The sequence below is a fragment of the Emys orbicularis genome, chromosome 18, assembly GCF_028017835.1.
Source record: "Emys orbicularis isolate rEmyOrb1 chromosome 18, rEmyOrb1.hap1, whole genome shotgun sequence".
In the NCBI taxonomy this organism is placed as follows: Eukaryota; Metazoa; Chordata; order Testudines; family Emydidae; genus Emys; species Emys orbicularis.
The window spans coordinates 15598865-15624116 of NC_088700.1; the positions used below are offsets into that span (position 1 = coordinate 15598865).

Below are 25252 nucleotides of genomic sequence, written 5' to 3' on the forward strand. Positions count from 1 at the left end.
AACATCTTCTCGTTAATTTATTATGGAGCCTGAAATGAGAAAAAACTCATGGAGAGAAACGCAGGGTGCAGTTTCCATAGAGAAACAGAGCATCACATTAGAATGTATTTAGTGTGTAGGCAGAAGCCTTCCCATGACCAGCTGCACCATGGAGTTTGCCTCATGGAAAATCCCAGTAGGAAGAAGTATGCATGTAGAAAAACGAGTCCACGGACTCAGAGAGTCTTACTGGGAATAGTTTGACTGTTTCCTGATAATTCCTGGTTTTCCAGAACTGGGAAAGGGCCAGGTGGAAATCTCTTCAACATGGCCCAGATAAGTTCTCATTTAATGGACTTTCTAGTACATCTAAGTCCTCACAGAACTTTATACTCCAAGGATGACTCTTAGCCCAGGTCCAGAAGGTCGGTGTATGGGAGATATCATCAGCATGTCTCTCTATTGGTACTTTCACATTAATAAAAGCAATAGCTTCTAGGCTAGGAATGGCCAAAGCGGTGGACCATAGACAAAAGGCATCCATGGAACTCTACAATATGGCTTGCCCCCTCTATCAAACACTGCTGGGTCCCAGCATTCATGCTCCATTTTGATCCAAGTGGCTCCACCACACTACATGCTGAGATATGTAGTTTATATGGGCCATGGCTCTGTATTAAAGATGAGAATATCTCCAGTGTCTTCCATTTGATGGAAATTAGGGGCCACCGTTGGTTTCCTGGCAAGCTGCTAGCAAAACTCCCACTTGGGCACAGTTTGAGCACCTTGGTCTGTCCCCAAGGAAGGGGGGTTCATTCATGTTAGAGTTACGTAGCCGCAAAAGCCAGGTGCCAGGAAAGGGGGTCTTGGCTGGATCTTCAAGGCTTGTTCTGCTTTTCGACTGAAGTGTATAAAGGCTTTTCACTGGCCGTTTCCTCAGGGAGTTGCATACAATGTGTGGGGATCATTTCATTGGTGGCTGCACTCTCTGGAATTCTCTTGGACTCCCTAGGCAGTGAAGGAAGAATCTAGTGGCCTAGGAGTGAGGGACAAGCCTTCTATGTAACACAGAGTGCGGCTGAGTTTGGTTGGATTGACAGATACCATGCAATACTACTTTATTTCCTACGCATTGTTCATACAAACCGCATCCCTGACCACTCTGCAGTACTAACTAGGACACTTGCAGAGATAAATCATAAATAATAGCAGAGGGAACACCAGGAAGGGGGAAAAAAAGATATGATTTCAGCTGAGATTGAAATGAGATGGGGGATCAATGAGACGGAGAGACATGTGAAGGGTGATTCCAAATGGCCAGGTCTGCTGAGGTGAAGCATCTCGCTCTAACAACGTGTGAAGCGGGAGGAAGGTGGTACTTAGATGAGGAGCAGGCATGGGGGAAAGGAGCAGAGATCTGAGCATGATTAGTGAGAGAGAAAGAAGAGGGGCATGACATTGGAGAACCCTTTTGGAATGCACATGGCCTGGACATGTGAAGTAGCTTTGCTGTGGAGAGACTTTGACCTAATGCCATCAAGCCTGTTCGTCTGTCCGTGTCTGGTAGCTTACTAGGGGTTGCTTTCTCTGCTCTCTTGATTTGGCTTTTTCCACTAGACAGAATGTTCTGGAAATGTGTGTGTCAAACATTCCACAGAAAACTAGGCTGCACACACAGTTCTCCTCCAGGAGGGAGGAGGAGGAGAGATCGAACCAGACGGGAAGGATGTTAGTCATGTTGCACAACGCGCTGCTGGAAGGGGATCAGATCCTAGGGTGATGAGGGTGGCATGAAAAGAGAAGAGAAGAGAATAGCTTGTGTTGACATACACAATGTAACCAACACAAGAGGATCCCCCCACCCCAAGATCCCTACTATTCCTAGCTGTTCTCACAAGGCAACTGAAGCCTTGCCTGTACTCTGTAGTTCCCCTCCCGTCCGGTTTCAGAAGGACCAAACTATACACGGTATTAGCTGACTCCACCTCTCACAGCTCATCATGGGAGCCTTAACTACCCACATCGGCTTTTCCTATAATCACCTCAGTGCCTTTTACCCCACTGTCCATAATGAATGGCACACTCTCCCTTTTCAGCCTCGCCAGGTCACTGCCAGGGCTGGTTGGAATCTTTTCACATTTTGGGGAAAAAAAGGAATGAAAAAGAAATCTGTGAATTCTCTCCCAGCTTCCCCCCCCCTTTTAAAAGACCAACTCTAATCACTACCCTTTCCTCCAAATCTCTCCTCAGGACCTAGTTCTGCCATGATGCCCAGAAGAAACGGGGCAGGGTGGGGTGAAGGGATGGCAGGCACATGGAGGTGTATTGATTGTAATATATACGGCACATTTGGGCTATATCCCTCTCCTCTCCCATGTGGGTTGTTAGGCTGCTTGTGTTCTTAGGCCCCTATACTGCAGATGACAACAATTCAGGGGGACTGTATGGAGGCCCGTTGGCTTCAGCATGGCCCTGTGTGAGAGTTGCAGTCCACCCATGTGACATCACTTGCCAGATCGGGGACTTAGATCATAAGCCCTTGGAGGCAGAGAACGTGTCTTTCTCTGTGCAGACAGCACCTAGCACATGATGGCTGCTACCAGAATACAAATAATAAACAAACAGATGATAACGATACACTTTAGCTCAACCCCAAGGAGTTATGCTCAATGCGGGCATCACTGGGTGAATTCTGTGGCTGAGGTTATGCAGAAGATCAGAGTAGTTCATCACAATGGTCCCTTCTGTCATTAAAATCTGTTAATCTAATAGTAAGAGGGGCAAGGAGGAGAAATGGATTACTCACATGAGGAAAGCCACCCCTGGGATGATATGGAGCTGATAACTGGTACCTGTCCACCACACACAATATCTGCTCAGCTAGTCCCTGTTACAAGCTAGCCCCTGTTAGAGATAGTATCATACCACCTCTAAAAGTCCCTTAGCACCTTGCATGCCCTATGCTGTGTTCTTGCCCTCCCTTTAGCGCTCCCACTGGAGCGAGTCACAGCTATAATCCATGGACAGGAAAATGATTTTATAATAAGATTTAAATGCAGCCCAAATACAATGCCAAACAAAATCGGAAAACAATCAGTCAGAGAAACTCAGCTCCAGCGATGAGTGTGCGACTCAGAATGGTTCAGTGCTCAGGAAGATTGAGGCTCTAAATACAGCCGCCACCTGCCCTTTAAAGTACTGGCATCCACGGGAAAGCAGACAGACAGACAGATGGAAAGATGAGAAAGACAGAGCACCTGATACTGCTCCTCTTGAAAGTCAACAGGCGTTTTGGCATCAACTACAATTGGAGCAGGATCGGAGCCAGAAACACACTTTCAATACTGGATTCTGGGGTAGGGTGATCAGACAGCAAGTGTGAAAAATCAGGATGGGGGTGGGGGGTAATAGGAGTCTATAGAAGAAAGACCCAAAAATCGGGACTGTCCCTATAAAATCGGGACATCTGGTCACCCTATTCTGGGGTGATTGCATTACAGAAGGAACTAAAGATGGGTAAATACCCCAGCAGCTGGATTTGGTAGGGATTTGGTTATGAGGATGGAGGCAGTGAGGTCTATTTATTATTGTGAATCCTGTGAGAGTTGGTGTTGGTTTGTTTTTGACTTTAAGCCCCAGCTCCTGGAGTCACATGCTTGTTTCTCAGCTTTCATTATAATAATAAATAATAATAATAATCTGTCTCTCATAGCTGCAGAGAAAAGCCTTAAAGAGGATCCCTAAAAAGGCTCAAAACCCAGAATAAAAAGAACCCAAAATGTGTTATATTTTTTGTAAGATCTCGTGATTTTTTGGGCCTGACTCATGGTTTTTGAGCACATGGGGTTGGGAATACAGCTGTGTATACAGACAGCTCAGCAGCATACTTCTCTCTGGGTAGCCTGCCCAGCTATGTGGGTGGGCATATGGGTAGGGGGAGGCAGAACCATAACTGTCTCTGTTCTGCCCTCTTTGGGTCACCAGTCACCCCTTGTGAGTAGTTAGTTATCAGTGGCTGTACTCTCCTTAGCACTGCTTTGGCCTTAGCCCTTATGCAGTGTCTAGGCCAAAGCCCCATGCAAGCAAGGAAGGATCCTGTACAAGCATAGGGGGGAAAACAGTATCCTGCCTCTTTCAACCCCAAACCAAGCACAGCAGGGCTTTCTTCAGCTAAGCAACAACATGAGATGGCTCACCCCAGCCCAACCCAAACCAAAGGTCTGAAATATGGGTCATTTAACAGAGGAAAAGGTGCCCCACGCCCACCCTTTCTCAAGACCATTTCCCACTAACAAACACAACCCCCAGCAATAGCTTACTGCACATCCCTTTTATAGTGTGTTGGGCAAGGCTGGGTGTATAATTGATTAATTAATTGCTCCCAACTGCTCCAACCCTGCTCACACATGCAAAGGCCAGCAATCAGGGTAGGTAATTGCTCATTCCTCTAGCAGAAGCAGATAGTTCACTCTGCCCTCTGCACAGGCCTGTACTTCCTATCATAGAATATCAGGGTTGGAAGGGACCTCAGGAGGTCATCTAGTCCAACCCCCCACTCAAAGCAGGACCAGTCCCCAACTAAATCATCCCAGCCAGGGCTTTGTCAAGCCTCTAAGGAAGGAGATTCCACCTCTAAGGAAGGAGATTCCACCACCTCCCTAGGTGACCCATTCCAGTGCTTCACCACCCTCCTAGTGAAAAAGTTTTTCCTAATATCCAACCTAGACCTCCCCCACTGCAACTTGAGACCATTGCCATTATCACTATGGGATAGCTTTCCGTACTGCCTGTGATCCTGCTGCCCTTTTCAGGTTCTCTGCATTTGCACACCTGTAGTGAAATCCTGGCTCCACTGAGGCCGATGGGAATTTTGCCATTGAGTTCAGTGGGGGACTGGATTTCACTCCTGGATGTCAGTGCGGGTGTGACTTTTTTTTCTTTACAGCTGAAATGACCAAAGTGATTCATGTAAAGAGGTGCTTGTGGGGCTTTGTGTGCACAGTCTGTTAGCTTGCATTTTGCATGCACTGCAATCCCAGTGCAAGGAGCATTGAAAACCTTGCCTTTAACCTCCTCGAGCCTCAGTTTTTCCACCTGCAAAATGGGTATTATAATATCTCTCTGCCATCACAAGGATACCATAAGACTCAGCTGGTTAATAAAGTTATTTGTGATCCTCAGATGAAGGGCACTTGTGATGGCTAAAATATCATGACGATAATAATCTATTCATAAAAATACACATATAAAGATTAAGAGAAACAAATGCAGGGGACTATACATTCATATAGATTCAGCTGTAAGCAACTCTGTCCCACACCCTAACCTCACAAAATCCCCCCTCCACTTCCTGAACACAAGAACAGGATGGGGTCAATATAGCTTTCCCAAAGGAAGTGGTTTGAGTTTCATTAGACTGATTTCTCAACTTCTGGGGTGTTTTTGTTGTTGTTTGTTTGTTTTGGGATTTTTTTCTGGTAACTAAATGCTGGTGTGCATTTGCATCACCTCTTCCTCGCGTGGATAGAAAAACAAATCCAGCACCTTTCCATTAGCAGAACTCCACCAGATTCTGCTTCAGGCTCTTCTGGAGCTTGAGCACTGCTGCCTAATCATCCCATGAGAACTGGGATTCTTGAGTTACAGCTGAATGCTGGTCTTAAAGGGACCTCATTACAGCTGTCATCTGCCTCTGTCCACTCTTAACTGCACTGGGCTGTATCATCATTTCACATCATTTGAGTCAGTAGGAAAAACATAGGAAGCGGTGTGGCCTGATGAATAGTGCAATGAGCTGGCTATGAAGAGATGTATGTAGGTTCTATTCCTGTCTCCACCATGTCTGTGTTACGTAGAGCAAATGGTTTCATCTCTCTGTGCCTCAGTTTCCCCCATCAAATAGACTTCATGAGCCTTTTTCCATTGATTTGAAGTGGCTTGATTTTTCAGAAAGTTCTGAGCACCTATGCTTGGAAATCAAGCTCCTTTCAGGTGTGTCATGCTACTAACCCAAAAATGGAGACAGCCACAAACATGCAACCTTTTGAAATATCAGGGCTCTGAAAGAAAAACTGATTTTTGCTGAGGTGTAGTTTTGGACTGATAAATTGGGGGATTGTCAAGTTTTCTTTGCTAAAGAGAGGTCTGTGTTGGGAGTGAAATTGGGCCAGCGCCCAATGGAGGAGGAGAATTCCATTTTGTGGTAACTTTTTTGCAAGGTTTCAAAATTTGGGTTTTGTTTCATATTGGAACAATCCCGGAAACCTTTCAAACATTTCCCCCCAAATGGAATTGTATCAAAACACCCATTTTGGGATCAAAATCTGAGCTTTTCGATTCCCATAGGTGTGTGGCGCCTGGTGCCTAGGGGCTGGCCTGGCATGTGGGAACCTCTGACTCAAGTCAAACTTTTTTCATTCCAGATCACTCCAGAATGATGCTGCAAACAGCTGAATGGCTGTTAGCAGTAATTGGAACTATTTGCAAAAATTACCCAGTATGGACAAGGATACGGTGAAGGTTGGAGTTAGAAAGGGTAAATCCAGTGCTGCTGGGGGTGAAAGGTGCAGAAAGAATATCACATAAAAACATGAGGGGATGAGTTGACAAGTTTAAATAGCCCAGAAGGCGATCTCACTATGACCAGATCCCTGTGGTCAGAGAGAATGGATTCCAGCAAAATTTGCCAGATCCGGGTGCTGTAATTCAGTGTACCTTTGCTGACGTCAGAGGAGCTTTGACAGGTTTGCACCACCTGAGGATCTGGCATCCCCAAGAGCTAAATGAAATGTGTTCCAGCAGATTGATCCATTTTCTGCCATGCGACCTAGCACCTTCTGCTCTTCCTGTTTTCTTTCTCAAACAAAAAAGAGGATGCAGCCAAGTGACAACACATTTTAACTCACTTTTAAAGCTATGCAGCCGAATTTCCAAAAGCAGCTTCTGATTCTCACTGTCTCACAATGTTTGGGTGCCCAGTTTAGGACACTGCATGGCCCCTGGTTTTCAGGGGGGCTGAGCACCCCCCCCCCCCATTGACATCAGATGGACTATGGTACTCAGCACTTTTTCTGGTCAGGCCTATTGAATGTGTCTCAAATTGGGAACCCCCCAAAAATGGAGACACACAAAATCAGTGGCTGCTTTGAAAACATGTGGCCCTCTGTCCTGAGAGTTTTGCCATTGTCTTCAGTTGGAGGAAGATTCAGCATCCTTGAAGAAGACTTGAGCATCTGGAACCCACAGTCTATCTTATTACTTATACAGCCCTCATTTTTGAGATCTTCGCAGTCATCAGTGGACTTTACCCCTGTGAAGTAGGGGGAAATGATCCCCATTTTACTGATAAGAAACTGAACCACAGAGTAGATTACATGACTTAGTCAAGGTCACACTAGAAATCTGAGCTGGGAACCAAACCCTTGTCTTCTGCCGCTCATCCTAATGCCCTATCCACTAAATCATCTTTCCTACCCTCCCTAGGCTTTGGCTCAATAAAAATTTATTCCACTTTCTTCTCTTTTTTTTTTTAAATTGATCTTTCCAGCACCCAATAATTAGGTCTTACTCATAAACAGAGGGAGGCTCACTCGCTGTCCAAACAGACAGCACTAGACTCGGAGTCATGCTTGTTTGATTGTGTTTTAATTTAGTGCTGGAACAATCCACTTACCGAGGTACTCTCAAGGTCACACAAAATCCACCCAACTTTGAAGTCATTTATTTCTCAGCGCTGTTTGCAAAATCCATGTTGTTCTTGGTATCCCCCCCCCCATCAAAACAAATGCTGTTTTCCCACAAAATATCAGTGAGAGAAAAACAAAACAACAACAAAAATGCTTCCTAACAGTGACATCCAAGAGACGGTGGAAGAATTGCCCAGGGAAATAGGAGGACTTGCTGCTTGAAACACTTAAGACTAGACTAGACACAGGGCTAGAGAACACACCACTGGCGGGGGGCAATCCTCTCTTGGCCAGGGTTAATGGGGGATAGACTAGATAATTTAGTGGGGGGGGGGGAGGAAAGTAGGGGGGTACTTCAAAGGCTTATAATTCTGTGGCAGCAGCCAGCCCTCACGTGCAGCCTTGCCCTGCAGAACACCCCAAGGGTAACGGACTGCTGTTTACTGCCCTGATCAGTAGCTCTAACATCCGTCTAGCCAGTTAGCTGTCATGTATCTGTCTGTCTCTCTCACTGGCAAGTGAACTCCAGCTATCATGTCTGATCACTTTTGGCTTGCACTGTTTTTCTTTTTAAATGTTGCTCTGGAATTAGATTTTTTTCTTGGTGTGCTAACCTGAGCTGTATTGTGTATCTCATACAGAGGCTATGGGCTGAACGGTCAAAGAAGACAAGGGGTATGTCTGCACTGCAGTTATAAACCCATGGCTGGCCCGTGCCAGCTGCCTCGGGATCGCAGCACTTGGGCTGCGGGGCTGTTTCACAGCTGTGTAGATGTCTGGGCTCGGGCTGGAGGCTGGGCTGTAGGACCCGGCGAGGTTCTAGATCTCCTCTGGGAACTTAATTCCCTCATGCCCCTTTGAAAAACTCAGCCTTTAATGGCCTAATGCTGTCATGGACGGAGGAGAGGCCGTGCTGCAGAGGAAATCCCTAGACAAACTGCTCAGCCTGGATTTGTCCTGGGCATTTCAGGGAGGGGCAGCTGGAAAAGCACCTCTACCACCCTTTGAAAGGGGGCAGGGAGACCTCTCCCTCTGTCAGGCCAGCTCAGTGCCATGGTCCTGCTGTGATCCTGCCCCTCACCAGAGCCTTTGGGGGTATCTAGTGCCTGCAGCAATCTCAAGGAGTCTTGCAGTCAGGAGCCAGGAGGACTATGCGTGTATCCAGCCCCGGATCAGGGGTGGGAGGCCGAGGAGGGAAAGCGTGGTCTTGTGTAAAGACACTGGACTAGGACACAGGAGACCTCGGGATGTATTCCTGGCTGTGCCACAGACTCTGTGAGTGACCTCGGGCAACTCAATGAGACTCTCTGTGCCTCAGTTCCCCATCTGTCCTATGGGGTGGATAATACTTCCTATACCTCAGGGCTGCCATGAGGATGCAGGCAGGAATGCTTGTGAGGTGTTTGGACACTGTGGAGACGGGGGGCAGATAAGCACCTCCATAGCGGTCTCTTGCCTACGCACGCAGAACTATACAATCCGGCTCTTAGAAAGTCAGACCTTTGGAGCAGGGTATTTGGCTCATTCCCTTGATCACACTAATGTCACCCAGTAAATAAGAACAGCAACACTGAGGTGTTGGGGGGCACAGGAGGCTGGCTGGTAATTGCAAGTCCTGGGGCTTGGGGTTGTGTGGGAGGGGCACGGGCTGACAGCTCATCGGCTGTGGGCAGCATGCAGCAGCTGGTGGCTTTTAAGCCGTGCTTTACAAGGAGAGGGGGAGTGAGCAAGCTGGAAGGGAGGCGGGGAAGTTCAACCTGGCTATGGTGACAGCTCCAAAAGGAGTGACTCTGCCCTTAGCCCACAAGGCTGGGCCTCGTTGCTGGAGCGTATGTTGTGCATGGCATCCCCTGGCTGTCCTGCAAGGCCCATAGGCAGCAATACCCCTTGGGAGGAGGAGAGTGAGGTGGGGAAGCGGCCTCGTTAGCGAGGTACTTCTGGGCTTCATTCGGAACCTTTCTGCTCTGTTTCTTTAACATATTCAGTCCTGCTCCTTGGTTGCTGCATTTCATTCTGGTTTGAAACCACAGCCCCCAAGGTCTGCGCTGAACTTGTTTCTCCACTTATGTCCTTTGGTCGCCTGGGCTGTTTGAAGATGGAGAATTTAATTTGCTCCGACGGCCTCTCCTTTTCAGATGCCTCTCCCCAGATAGAGATGTACGTGCCCTTGGATTCTCCTATCTGTAGAGACTCAGTGGGAGCTCTGGGTGATGTCCCCGGTCTGTGCTTTCAACTCTGCCTCCCTCCTCAGCATTTTTCCCTTTTGTTTTTCCCCTGGAGGGAATGTACCACTAACGAGTGTCGAGACTGTCCCCAGTGACTCCCTCCATCTCTCTGACACATAATGTGGACTGCTCACTCATTAGTGCTAGCTCAGAAGGGGTGAATCTATCTATCTATCTATCTATCTATCTATCTATCTATCTATCCCCATACACCCCCTCTATCTATCTATCTATCTATCTATCTATCTATCTATCTATCTATCTATCTATCTATCTATCCCCATACACCCCCTCTATCTATCTATCTATCTATCTATCTATCTATCTATCTATCTATCTATCTATCTATCTATCTATCTATCTATCTATCTATCGTTACTGGGACAGGGATGAATAGAGTGAGAGTCCTTTCACTGAAAATATTCTGCCACCAGTCTTGGTCCCTCCTTACTGGCTCTCCACTCCCTTTCCCCCATAAGGCATTAGCGTCTCTTTAACATGGACTCACAACACTGTTCCATGGCCTTGCTAGTTCTGTCTGCCCCACTGAGTTATACTTAGGCTACCCTTGAAAAGAACCCAGTTGCATCAACTAGTGCAGTCTCATGTCGTGAGTGGCATTAGCTGCACGAGACATCTTGCATTTCCATCGCAGGCTCCAGGGGCCTGCCTCAAAGCTCACTGATGTCAGTGGGGTCAGATCAGGCACCACATTCACAGCACATCACACCAATATGGTACTGTGAGCGCCATGAACACCTGAGGCTTGTATTCTATGCAGTATGAGCATGTGACAGCCATACTTTGTGCTCCATGCAATGAACACCTGTGCATTTCTGGGGGCTATTCAAGGTACTCGTTATTTGGAAATCGTTTTGGAACCAAGAATCTGACTCCCGATGTGTCCCATCATAGGCATAACTGATCCATTGGGTTGTTCTTGTTACTGGTTGCTGGGAGGAAACACTCCAAGACTGGTGGCAGAATATTTTCAGTGAAAGGACCGTGTTTCTGGGATCTGCTCTTTCCATAGCCTGAGTGTAGTGAGTTTTAGGGCACACTGTCAATGGAATTTTTGGTTAGGTTTTTGAAAGTCTGAGGATTAACAAGTGGGAATTAGCTCTGGAGTTTGCATTTGAAGTTAAAAGGCTGGTATGTTGCTGATATTATTGCTGTAAGTCACCCTGGTGAGTGATGATGGGACCCAGTCAAAATAAACACATGCGTAATTACATTCATTAAAATAATCTAAAAGGCAGCAAGGCCCTGTGGCTAGAGAACCAGACTGGAAGCCAAGAGCCCCAGGGTCTGATCATGGCTTTGCCGCTGAGTGCACTAAATCATCTCCCGGCTCGTCAGTTTCTCCACCTGTACAGGGGGATGCCGATACTTATTGAGATAGAAAATGCCACGTATTGTTATTCCTGTTATTTAAACGAATGTTTGATCTGATTTACTGGAATAAATGAACGAAAAGGAACAGCAGCCTGGGACTCAATTGGACATGGCAACATATTGCTTAAGATAGTGCTGTGCGTATTGCAGGAGCATTGTAAATACTGGTTTTCTTCTTAGGCCTTCTCCAAGATTTTGCAAAAGAGGCTAGTAATGTCAGGTGCCTCGGTTTTTGGCTGCCCAACCTGACATAACTTAAAGGGGCCTGATTTTCAGAGGGCAGGTGCTGAGCAGGTTCTGTCCATGTTGTTGGTCAAGGATCACATTCCCCTGCACTCCAGGGGCTGGAAAATCAGGACATCATGAGCAAGCTTGTGCTGTCCAACTTTTTAGCTGGGTTTTGCGCAGTCAGAGAGTTTAGACAGGATGGAAACACATGGACAAGGGAATTGCCAGACTGGAGCAGAACCAAGAGCTGTCTGCTCCAGTATCCTGTCTCTAAGAATGGCCCAAGCCAGCTGCTTTAGAGGAAGGTGTAGGAGCCCTGCGGTAGGCAGATGTGGGATACTCTGCCCTCTACATAGGGGCAGCCATACTTCTGGAAGCTCATCTGAAATGTACCTCTGAACTTGTTGAGGTTCCCCCAGCACCAGCTCAGACCCTGCTCCTGCATTGTGCAGTAACTTCTTGCTTCTCCTCTTCTTCCTCCCCCTCCTCAGAGCCTCACCTGTGTATCTATGTGGGGATGTCCTCCAGTATTTTCCCCTTTGCCTTCATCTTTCCCCTTCCTTGGTGGTTCTCCCTGTCTGTCCAGACTTAGAGCCTCACCTGTGTTGTGTTCCTGTGTTGTTGCATAGGGAGTTTGCCCGTTGGAAGGTGAGGAACACAGCCATCGAACGGAGGGACCTGGTCCGCAATCCAGTGCCCCTGATGCCTGAATTCCAGAGGAGCATCCGCTTGCTGGGCAGGAGACCCACCACGCAACAGTTCATTGATACCATCATCAAAAAGTACGGCACCCACATCCTCATCTCTGCCACCCTAGGAGGTAGGTGGCAACCAGGGTATTTTCTTACACAGTCACTGGGACGGTGGGGAGAGGGGATGAAGCATGCTCTTCCAGCTCTGTGTCACTTTGAATGTAAGAGAGACAAGGTGGGCGAGGTAAATATCTTTTATTGGACCAACTTCTGTTGGTGGAAGGTGCAAGTGTTTGAGCTACACAGAGCCCTTCTTCAGGCCTGAGGAAGGATGTAGGTCGGTTGGTGTGGTGATGAGTCAGGGTCGTCACATTTCCCACCCTGAAGCCCCATACTCTCCTCCAGATCTGCTCAAATGCCCAGGCTAACTCTGAATGGCCTCCTTGGCTTATGAAGCAGAGTGTGCGGGGTGAAATTTTGGAACAGCCTCCCGAGGGAAACGGTGGGGGCGAAAGACCTCTCTGGCTTCAAGATTAGGCTTGATAAGTTTATGGAGGGAATGGTTTGATGGGATAACATGATTTTAGTCAATTAGGCATTAACGTGCCATCGCTGCTAAAATGAGGGTCCGGCTGTAGAATCTTGCCTGTATGCTCGGGGTTCTACTGATCGCCATATTTGGGGTCGGGAAGGAATTTTCCTCCAGGGTAGATTGGCAGAGGCCCTGCAGGTTTTTCGCCTTCCTCCGCAGCATAGGGCAGGGGTCGCAGGCTGGAAGATTCTGTGTGGGTGGGTCAGCTTTTGTGGCCTGCATCATGCGGGAGGTCAGACTAGATGACCATATTGGTCCCTTCTGACCTTAAAGTCTATGAGTCTATGAGTATCGGTAGATGTGACATGTGCGCCTGGTGTGACCATGGAATGTGTATTGGTGTGTGTGACATGAGCGCAGGTGTGCTTTGTTTGACAATAGCATGCGTGGAGTGTTTCTGTGATCTGCGTTTACACACACTTGATATGAGAACGGTGTGTGTTTATATGATGTGTGCGCACATGTCTGTGTCAGGTTTTGAGTGCATACAGTATGTGTGTAGGGTGGGCAGTCATGCCTGGTGGTCAGAGCAGAGGTGGTCAGGCCAGGAACAGCGCCCAAGCTCAGAGCTGGAGTCAGGGACCGAGAGTCAGAGCCCAGGGTCAGGAACCAAGCAGGGCTGCAGTGGACTGGGCAGGATAGGAACAAGGCTGGGAACAAGTAGGATCAGGGCTGGAGCAGAGCGAGGAGCAGGGCAGGCACAGTAGAGATTACATTAGCGGGTGTGTGAGTTGAGCAGCCAGAGATCAGTTGTGGCTGTTGGACCTAGGTGCTTGTTGACTTCCTCGGCCAGTAGGTGGGGTGTCAATCATGCAGCTCTGTTGTGCTCATAGGCTGCCCAGAGACTGGGCAGGCATGACGGCAAGTCCTCATCCCTGACAATATACATGTGTCCACACACCTGCTGAGGGCTCAGGTGGAAGGCCTTGGAAATATTTTGCAGCCCTAGTGATGCCCGAAGTTAAACTGAGTAGCGCAAGTGCTCTCGGCTGAGGCAAACCCACTGTCATTGCTCCCCCTGGTGCTAGGACAAGGCATTGCAAGGGGTTCTTCCACTGCAGCATCCCCTTATCCATCATTCTGGTTCTGCAACCGTCTGCAGCTTCTGTGGCCCGGCCCTCCAGCCAGGTCACCTTTCAGCTCAGCCCCCTTCCGGGGGTAACAGAAAAGTCCAAACAGAAAACTCAGAGTCTAATGGCCTTTATGCCAGGCCTTTGGCCCCCATCTGGATGAATGGACTATAAGGTGGATAGAAAGCTGGCTAGATTATCGGGCTGAACAGATAGTGATCAACGGCTCCATGTCTAGCTGGCAGCCGGTATCAAGTGGAGTGCCCCAAGGGTCGGTCCTGGGGCCGGTTTTGTTAAACATCTTCATTAATGATCTGGATGATGGGATGGATTGCACCCTCAGCAAGTTTGCGGATGACACTAAGCTGGGGGGGGAGAGATAGATACACTGGAGGGTAGGGAGAGGGTCCAGAGTGACCTAGACAAATTGGAGGATTGGGCCAAAAGAAATCTGATGAGGTTCAACAAGGACAAGTGCAGAGTCCTGCACTTAGGAAGGAAGAATCCCATGCACCGCTACAGGCTGGGGACCAACTGGCTAAGCAGCAGTTCTGCAGAAAAGGACCTGGGGATTACAGTGGACAAGAAGCTGGATATGAGTCAGCAGTGTGCCCTTGTTGCCAAGAAGGCTAACGGCATATTGGGCTGCATTAGTAGGAGCATTGGTAGCAGATCAAGGGAAGTGATTATTCCCCTCTATTCGGCACTGGTGAAGCCACATCTGGAGTATTATGTCCAGTTTCTCCCCCCACTTCCCGCCCCCCACTACAGAAAGGATATGGACAAATTGGAGAGAGTCCAGCGGAGGGCAATGAAAATGATTAGGAGGCTGGGGCACATGACTTACGAGGAGAGGCTGAGGGAACTGAGGTTATTTAGTCTGCAGAAGAGAAGAGTGAGGGGGGATTTGATAGCAGCCTTCAATTACCTGAAGGGGGGTTCCAAAGAGGATGGAGCTCCGCTGTTCTCAGTGGTGGCAGATGACAGAACAAAGAGCAATGGGGGAGGTCTAGGTTGGATATTAGGAAAAACTATTTCACTAGGAGGGTGGTGAAGCACTGGAATGGGTTACCTAGGGAGGTGGTGGAATCTCCTTCCTTAGAGGTTTTTAAGGCCTGACTTGACAAAGCCCTGGCTGGGATGATTTAGTTGGTGTTGGTCCTGCTTTGAGCAGGGTGTTGGACTAGATGACCTCCTGAGGTCTCTTCCAACCCTAATCTTCTATGATTTTATGATCTGGGCATACCTATCTTTGTTCTTTCAGTCCTGAAGCCTGTAGGAGGACTGACCTCTCCTCTTGGTTTTCCAGCCCAGGGACACCATGTTAGGCAGCTAAGGATTGAGCCTTCTAATCCCTCACTGCTTCCTTGGGATGCTCCTATTTTGTCCTTAGCTCTTTCAGGGCTAAGGTCTCCACTACTCTCACTCCATCTCCTCCTGCAGCTTCCTCCCTGCCCGCCGCTGAGGCGTGACTTCCAGGCCACTGCCAGTCTCTCTGGCAGCAGATGGATTGTAATTCAGAACGTCCCCCCTCTCTCTCTTTGAGGCCCGACTCCCCCAGCTCTCCTCCCTGGAGCTAGGGTGGTAACTTAGGCGGGTTGTGGAGCTTTAGCTTCTCCTTCACCTGGCCCCTTCCTCCAATTAGTCCTCAGGCTCAGCAGCCCAGCCATCTCCTGCTGCTGTCTGCCATGCTATGAAGGAGAAGGCAGCATATATGCTGATCCCCTTCCTAAAGCTCATCCCAATTGGCTGGGAGCAAGGGGAGCCCTGGCTCCACCCACCCTGCAAAGCTCCTGATCACAAGCCCTTAAAGAAACAATAACTGGATTTCCTCCCAAAATACTACTTACTTCTAGGACCACTTCCTTTCCACCAGTATCTCCTATTTCCTAGGCCCTTATAGATATCAGACCTCCCAAGATCTTAAAAGGCAATGCCACATGATGGGGGTGAACTGAGCCCTATGTCTTACTACTTTTAACAGGACAGAGTACTCCGTGTGGCCTTAGGTACTGCTATGTGTGAGAGACTCACAGTATGGCCCTGAGTATGCAAATACCAATATCTGAGTATGTGAGTTTTAAGATAGGGTGACCAGATGTCCCGATTTTATAGGGACAGTCCTGATTTTGGGGTCTTTTTCTTATATAAGCTCCTATTACCCCAACTCCTGTCCCGATTTTTCACATTTGCTCTCTGGTCACCCTAGTTTTAAGACGATGTGGATATGCTGCAGTTTTGAGAGGGTGCATATGGGCATGTGTGTGTGATGCCTGTGTGATGATAATCATTCCAGATTAAATATGTTAAGGCCAAACTCCAAATAAGTGCACAGGCAGCATTTGAAAGAACCATGTGAATTGGATATTCTGCCTGGGTGATTTTCTCTCTTGGAATAGACAGAATAGCAGCGTGGCTGGTCTAGTGCCTATAATACCAGTCCCCCCTAACCTTCACACCCTGCCTTGCTTCTTGAAACCAGATGCTCTCTCTGTCTCTGAAACAAACTCAATACAGAAGGAAAACAATCTTCTCCCACAGGGGAAACTCACTGGACTTGGAAAAATCTTGGAGTGCTCTATGAAGTAGCATACCAAGGCATTAGGCAGGGATGGAGACACTGATGGGGGACAGAGAGAGGCCTGAACTGGATACAACAGTTAAAGGAAAAAATATGGGCCATATTTAAAAAAAAAAGAATAATAATTAAATTCAATGCAAAATATATACCCAGGGACTGCAGACAGGTCCCGGTATGGGCAGCATACGCCAGTAGATCAATACTGCAGGTGCAGTCACCAATTTGCATGCCTGGTTACTGGAGCTGGGTAGAAAATTTCAAATATTTTGAAAATTAAAAAGTGGAAGTACAGTTCTCATGGACATTTTTTGCTTCTGTTTGTCTTTTTACCGCTTGTAGCTATTATCCGTTTTGTACATAGAGTTAAATAGCATGTATGGCATGTATCAGTAGTTGCACTGAGAATACTGCAGCGACAAAGAAGGCATCTTATCTTAAAGTTTTGTGCTGCTGCTCATCATATTATCTGAGCACCGTCCACATAAAATAGATTGGCAATAGCAAAATCCTTAGTGAAATTCCTAGGATTTCTGGCTCTTGTTCCTCTGGGGGCTATGGAAAGCTCTTTAAACATACTGTAAATGATCAGCTATGTAGACAAGATTAGATTGATTTGCATCCCTGCCTGCATATATTTCATGCACAACATAGGTGCCAGATCCTCAGATGGGCTAAACTGGTGTAGGTCCATTGAAATGTTCCAATACAGCAAAGCATGTGCTTAAGTGATTTGCTGGATAGAGATGATGTGTTGAACTCTGTACAGAGAGAACTCATTTCTGTGGAGGAAATGTCTCCTTGGAATCATATTTTCATAGAATATCAGGGTTGGAAGGGACCTCAGGAGGTCATCTAGTCCAACCCCCTGCTCAAAGCAGGACCAATCCCCAGCACAGATTTTTTGCCCCAGATCCCTAAATGGCCCCCTTAAGGATTGAACTCACAACCCTAGGGTTAGTAGGCCAATGCTCAAACCACTGAGCTATCCTGGAGGGAGGGATAGCTCAGTGGTACACAGGGCAAGGCAGTGAAGGAAGAAACCATGGAGGTGAGTGGAGTTTTATTTGTGGTTTTATTTTTCTTTCCATTGGCAGCCTTTTTCTCTTCCACGTCCCTGGAAATTCCAAATAACAAAGACCTTCAACGGTGAAATATATTTTTAATTTCACCCGGGCGAGGTTGTGAATTATTCACAGTGGCTTGTTCCATCTCCTGTTTTTACAACACAACATTTTTAAATATGCAGAGGCTTGTAACGAGAGCTGGTGTTGGACAGAAGTGCGAAGTGTTCAATCAGCCCAGAGCAGCGGGGTTGGGGCAGGCAGGGCAAGAGGAATGAAGGATTCATCTTGCCAATGACCATGATGAAGATGAAGCAGCTTTAGACCTGCCACACAGTGTGCATTGTGCACGGAGGGGGACATGTTCCGCTCAGAGTTTGCAGGCTAATCCAGATCCCAGTGACATCAAGTCGATCGTCGCTTAGGAGTCGCTTTAAGACCTTGGACCACATAAAAAAGCAGCTACCCAGAGAATTGTGCTTTTTATTAATTCAAATCTCAGCCTGACATTTAACAGCTACAGAACGAGAGACAAATGTGCAAGACTCCCTGTTTGTGTAGCAGCTGTTGGGAGGGGCTCAAGGAGGTCTGAGAGATGGAGCAGACCATCCTGCATCCAGCACTGTTGCTGCCTAGACACCTTCCACAAGAGGAGGATTTCTAATGCCTTTCTGTTGCCGAGCAGCTTGTTTCCCCCCAAAGCCCGATAGAGAGCCAGCCCTGCTCCAGTTTAGTTCTGACAAAGGGATTGGTGCAGGGTCATTTCTAGGGCATCCACGCTCAGGGATGGAGTACACAGAGCCGAGAGCTAATTTGCAGGGAAAGCCCTGAAGGGAAGACAACTTTGAACGTAGCATCCGCTTAATAAACGAGAAATTAAGACTTAATAATGCAGCAAAAGTCTATTAACCCCTCTTGATCTATGGGCTGCTTTCGCTGGCTCTCTTTCCATGGGGATGTTGGGCTTTTCCCAGTCTTAGGCACATATACACAGCGTGGGTTTCAAGCAGCGGTCTCTTCCTGCCCTCTCCTGCCATTGTATCTCACGTCTCAGGAACGGGGCTTGTCTCCCAGGATGTGCATTGAATGAAGCACAGAGAGGTTTCTCTTTTTTTCCCCCTCATCCTCCCTGTGGTGAGACTGAAACACTTTGGAGGGGCAAACGACGGCTTCTTTGGGAATAGAACACAGATCTCCAGGTGCCATAAAAGCTTTGGGTTCTCCAACTACTGTCTAGGTGCTAGCTTCAAATACCCTACTTACATGCCAGCCTGGGATCCTTGTTCCTACCCCTCAGCTCTGTCAATGTAGATTCCATTTTTGGATCAGTATTTAACATCCTAGCACCTTCGGTTACTGCCCAGTAGCTTTACCAGGTGGGGATTAAACCAGGACATTTTGCTTTCTGCCCAGGTCTCCACGGCTGTGTCTACACAACGAGCTAGGGGTGTGAGTCCCCAACTCGTGTACACATATTTGTGCTATCTCCTGAGAGTTAGCATGAATACAAGTAGCAGGGTAACCGTGGTAGTATGGGGAGCGGCAGCAGAGGCATGGCTGAGCCGTGTCAAGTACAAAAGTGCCTGAAATCAGTGGATATATACTCAGCATGGCTTGGTCGTTACTCCACTGCCGCTCCCCACACTTCTGGAGCTACACTGGATGTCTGTATTCACACTACCTTGATGACAGCAGTGCCAGGGCTGCGCCACTGTAGCCCTTCAGTGAAGACGCTATTACGGGAGAGCTTCTCCCGGCCGCGTAGTTAATCCACCTCCATGAGAGGCGGTAACTCTGTTCTAGGGAGAAGCCCTCCCATCAACATAGCCCTGTCTACACCGGGGTTAGGCCGATAGAACTACATCGCTCGGGGGGGGGGGGGATTTTTCACACTCCTGATCATTATATTTATACCAGTGCAAGTTCACAGTGTATAAGAGCATCCCCAGTTCAAAGCGTTGTCCCAGCTCAGCATTCCACCAGTGATTGTTGAGCCAGGGACTGACAACGGCCTTGATCTTTCTGCATGGGAAGCAAAAACAAGGTGTGGGCTTTGCTCAAGAACACAAGGGAGTTTCCAAATCCCACTAGAACTCAACAGGAGCTGGGTGTCTAACTGCCATCCGGGAGATACCCGTCCAGGGCCCCCAGGTGCCACATTCTGCTAGGTACGGTAGTCTAGTCTGAAATGGACACAGAAGACCACATTGATCTCTGGTGCAACTCCACTGAGTTCAGTACAGTTACATCAAGGATACATTTGGCCCAAGCTACAGCCTTTATTGCCTATTAATCACATTTCCCCACAAGCACCTTTGCATTTTCTCCCAAGCTTTCCCCCTCATACAGAGGAACTCCCTGTAAACATCCACAAAGTCACTACTTTATCTTCCTTCAAAGCTCTCCTGAAAACTCACCTGCGTTGTGACGCCGGCAAAACACTTGACAGCAGCTAAGCAGCTGGTGTGCTGTGACCGCTGCTTATCATGTTAATCACATTCGTCTCATTACCTTGTGCTTCCCCCGTCTGTTTGTTGTATCCACCTGTTGTCTCCCATCATATGCTTAGATTGTAAACCCTTTGGGGCAGGAAACATCTTCTCTGTTATGTGTGTGTACAAGGCCTAACATGGTGAAGGCTTGATCCCCAGCTTGGGCCTCTAGGCATCACTGTCAACAGATTAATTGTTGATTTTTATTAATTATTATTGTTGTTCTTATTTAGAGCTGGTCAGAATCTGGGTTGTTTTTTTTTCCCATGGAAAATTTTGAGGAAAACGATGTTTTTAGTCAGAATTTTCCGTAGAAAATTTTGAAATCCTGGCAAAAAATCAAAATATTTTGATTTGAAAATGCCACAGCTTGCCTCAGGGGAGTTGTAGTTGGGTGCTGGAAGCTCCCATTCTCTGTGGCTTAGATTGGGTTCCCTGGTCAGACTGTTTGCCATGATGCACCACAGTCTTCCCTCTTGGTGTGTCGTGGGAGACCCTGGCCATGGTGCATCATGGGATATGTGGGTCAGCTAGGGAGTCTGGCCCATCAAGGAGAATAAGGCCGTGGGGAAACTGAACTACAATTCCCATTAGGCACCACAGTAGTATAGCCAAATCAAAATATTCTGGGGTTTGGCTTTTAAATAAAAAATGTGGAGACACATTTCATATAATTTTTTTAATTTTTCAAATCAAAGTTTGTCACAGAAAGTGTCTGCTTTCCACACAAAAAAAACAGTTTTTCCTTAAAATAATCAAATGTCCCTATAGTAAAATATTTATCCATCAAAACAGTAGTGATGCAATTTTTTTCATACAACCCTAGTATTATAATGATCAGCAGCAGCATAAATATCAGTTCATCTGTTGGATACACAGGTTGGATTACAGCAGGTGCTACTTACTTCCACCCTAATTAAACTTTGATTCTTCTCTTAAAGCTAACTACATAAAAATGGCACCTTCTGCTCCGTGTGTACATTCAAAATCAGATTTCCTGACCTTAGTGAGGAAAATGTGTTGGTTTTGCCTGTCACTCCTTTGAGTCTTGCAATGCTAGCAGAGCTCAGAGAAAGTCAGCTGGATTGTATTCTGGCTCAGACATCATGAATAGATGTTTTTAACAATAAACTGTGGTTATAAACTTTGTTCTGTCTTCTTTTCATCTTTCTTTTCTTTTCATTCAGAATGTTGCTATTGTTCATTAACGTTTGTTGCCTCTTGGGACTCGAACGTCTGTACTTCCTGATTCTCTGTCATTTCCAGGGCAGCAGTGCTCTTGTTAATACCGGGCCTGATTTCCCCGCACTCCTTTGTCCTGTTCAACACCTTATCCCTTGCTCTTGTACCCACACAACACGCATCACCTGTGCTCTCCAGGACTGTAGGAAGAGCAAGTGGTTGTTTATGCTACTTCTCTTTGCTTTTTTTCTGCTTGTCATCTCATCCCTCCTACTCCCCATTCTTCTCAACCACTCATCTTGCATAGCCACTGGATGCCAGATGACACTCGTTTACCCTTTAAACACAGATCCATTCACTCATGAGCTAAATGTAACTTAAGCCATCATTTATGCCATTGAATTAAGAAAAGAGACTTCCATGAGAGTTGCATCTTCTTCCACCAAGTCTAAATATTGGCCCCATCACTCCAAATGTACCCCCAAAATAACAGGCCTTGTTGTTATTGTTCTATATAATGGGCTAGTTTCTCAGTTGGTTTAAATCAGCATTGTCTTTAGTGAAGTTATTCCAATTTACAGCAGCTGCTGCACCATTGGCCTCAATGGAACTATACTCAGATTTTGAATCTGGCCCATTGTACAGAAGAATGGGACTGGATTTGTTGCACAAGGCATCTCCAGGGGTGCAGAGTTTGGACTGCACAGGTTCAGCGTGTGATACCATCAGTACCTGTGTGGTAGCAGCAAACCTTCCAATGTAGCAATCTGTTTCCTTTCACTGCAGGGGAGGAGGCCTTGACCATGTACATGGACAAAAGCCGGCTTGACAGGAAGTCAGGAAACGCCACCCAAAGCGTTGAGGCGCTGCACCAGCTTGCTTCCTCCTACTTTGTAGACCGCGATGGCACCATGAGGAGACTCCATGAGATCCAGATCTCTACCGGAGCAATCAAGGTATTGCCTCTGCTGCTATGGAGATTCCAGGGAGAGACATGGCCTGGGGAATGACAGCCATTCCAATGCAATAGTGATGCCAGTCAGGGCTTGGCCTTTAATATGGTATTGCCGCTGGGTAGGCACCAGCCATTCCAACGTGGCATTCTTCCCAGGAAAAGGCAAGTTCTTGCCCTGTGGTACAGATGTTAGATGGGAAAAGTCATTCTTTTGTGTCCCTCATTTTGGGTAGGCACAGATCATTCCGGCGTGCAAGTGATTTTTGGGAAGGGGACACCCAGTGTGGCATTGATGTTAAAGAGAACGTGGTCCTTGCCGTGTAGCAGTGGTATTGGGGAGGGCCTGGCCACGGCAGGTCAGCAGCGACAATGGAAATGGGCAAGCAGTTCTGCAGTGGCAGCCTCACGCCACCCTTGTATGTCTTCCTGCAGCAGGTATTAGTACAGTTTCTACTGAACAGCTCTCAGGTGAATTGATTACAAGGGAATGAGAAAAGCCCACAATGAGGCTTTAAAAAGGCTTCCGGATAGAGATAGAGCTGGAGGGGGAGCGGGGGAAGCTACTGGGAGGAGGATACAAAGGAAAGGAAAATGGATCCACAAACAACAGCCTCCTCCTTTGAAAGCACTCAGTCTCCATTGGGGAAGGATTCCATTGTCAGGGAACGTGCTGCAGGGAAGGCAGTCGGGATGGAGACATCACTCTTAGCCATCACACTGAAAGGCTCCAGCTTGTGTTATTGTTCTGTGGTGTCTCCTGGCCCAGCCTATTCCCTCAAGGATGAGAAACTGGATTGAGATATTGAAGCCCTGACAGCACATAACCACTCTTTGTGAACTCAGAAAGGGCAGGTCTCCTCGGCAGCTAGATACCAACAATAACAACAGCTACGCTACACGCAGCGGGAGGATTTTCTGTGTCTCCATCTATCCGTAGTATGTGCTTGTGTGGTGGGGGGCAGGACGTCGTTCACCATATCTGTTTCTCAATCCATGTGCTCCAGATTGCCATGGAGAGAAAACGGGATAATTCCTCTCCTGGCTTCTGGTCTAAGCCAGCAGAGATCCCCCATGGATCAGCCTGCAGGCCTCCCCTCACCAGGCCCAGATTCAGATGCAATAACATAAAACAAGGGACAGTTTGCAGCTGGACAGAGTCTGGGAGGTGGATCTTCTTTCAAGTTTGCATTTCTAACCTAGCCATGGGGGATATTTGGCTCTTACCCACGTCATGGAGGTTGTATTTTCGTGAGGGTGGGATGGATGTGGGTGTCTGTCAGCCAGTGGAGATGTCAGGGACTGGACCGTCCTGGAAATGCCGCAAACAAATGGCATGTTTCCTTTTTTTTGCACCCTGCTCTAGGTAACAGAAACTCGGACTGGCCCCCTGGGCTGTAACAGCTACGACAATCTGGACTCTGTGAGTTCTGTCCTTCTGCAAAGCACTGAGAGCAAACTCCACCTGCAAGGTAGGAAACAGAAGAAAGGAATGAGTGAATGTCGGGGGGGGGTGGGGGGAAGGAATGACAAGAGGAAATTAAAGCTCATACCCTCCTCCTCCTCCTTCTTCTTCCTCTTCTAGTGTTTGTTACACTCACTTGCCTTGTCTTCAGTTACATTGTAAGTTCCTTCGAGCAGGGACAATGTCTTCTTATTTATATGTACAGCGCCTAGCACAATGGGACCAGAACTGCAAAGGCATTCAGGTGCCTAAAGATGTAATTAGGAACAGAGTGGAATTTCCAAAAGTGCCTACATAATGTAGGTGCCTGAATCCCATTGGCTTTCAATGGAAGTTAGGCACCTAACCTGCTCAGGTGTTTCGGTAAATCCTACATGGGTGCCTAGATGCAGCTTTACGGGCCTAGAGGCCTTTGCCATTTTGGCCCTGAGTCCTCTGCATGCTACTGCAGTTCAAATAGTAGTAAACAGTAACAATGGTTGAAACAGGGAGAAGGAGAAACAGAGAAGGACTAAGAGGGAGGGGGAGAGAGAGAGAGAGAGAGATTTATGGCAGGGCTATGGACCTGACCCAAAGCCCACTGAGGTCAATGGGAGTTTTTCCGCTGATTTCACTGGCCTTTGGATTGGTCCCTATATCATTACACCAGTGCTCTATGATTTGTATTGGCTGCCTATTGGTTTTCAGGCAGAGTTTAAGGTTTTAACCTATATAAACTTGACCTTGCCACGCTCTCTGCTTGTCTGAAGTAGTCTGAGTCTGTTGGCATCCAGGACAAGCTGTGAGATGCAACTACTCTTTTTTGACGGGGGGGAAGAGGGGCTTGGGAAATGAGAGAGAACTGAATGAGGGTGGAATATTATGCCTTTTGAGATTCATTTTTTGGTTAGTATCTTGACTACAAGGGTGAATCTATGCTGCTGGGTTTGTTATTCATATTGACTGTGTTCTAAAACAAACCCAAAGGCACCAGAGAATAAATGGGCATGATGCTTTTTTATTGTTGTATCTACATCAACGTAAAGAAATACCAACATATTCAATGATATTTAAGTAACATACTGGCCAAATGTCCCTTTGTCCCTCTCTGGTGGCTGATCAGAGGTGTGTCAGTCAGCTACAGCTACTACCTAGTATACCTAATCCTTTAGTTCAAGTCATAGACACCTGTATTTTGGAACTGGAGGTCATGGGCCAAGTACATTAATTAACGTAATGACCAGTCCTGGTTCCACTGAAGTCAACAGGAGTCTTTCCATTGACTTCAATGGAACAGGAAATTTATTGTGCATGAACTTTGTTGTGATTATACTCAATGTTTAACAAAATAGGAAATATGAATTTTAACAGTTCACTTTGTTCAGTTTTTATATAGATTATAAATATATATATATTAGTAATATATAATGTAGGGCTTCTTATATATACTATAAGGATGATCACTAATCAAAACTCTTTAGATAGATAGATAGATAGATAGATAGATAGATAGATAGATAGATAGATAGATAGATAGATAGATAGATAGATCTAAGGACCTGATCCAAAGACTGGATGAATGGAAAGGCTCCCATTGACTTCAAAGGACTTGGGATCAGGCGCCAATGAACAATAATGCTTAAAGTCATCCAAGGTTATTAATAATTAAGAATG

At 47.0% G+C, this 25252-nt stretch overlaps 1 protein-coding gene across 1 annotated transcript in view; it reads left to right on the forward strand.

Annotated features, from left to right (window-relative positions):
- The window catches only part of BRINP1 (BMP/retinoic acid inducible neural specific 1), a 64887-nt gene that overhangs the window by 17960 nt on the left and 21675 nt on the right, over positions 1–25252 (forward strand). Inside the window, exons 2-4 of the mRNA XM_065418888.1 lie at positions 12142–12332; positions 21969–22138; positions 23501–23606. Coding sequence (XP_065274960.1) covers positions 12142–12332; positions 21969–22138; positions 23501–23606 — 467 coding nt within the window. The remainder of the gene's footprint in view (positions 1–12141; positions 12333–21968; positions 22139–23500; positions 23607–25252) is intronic.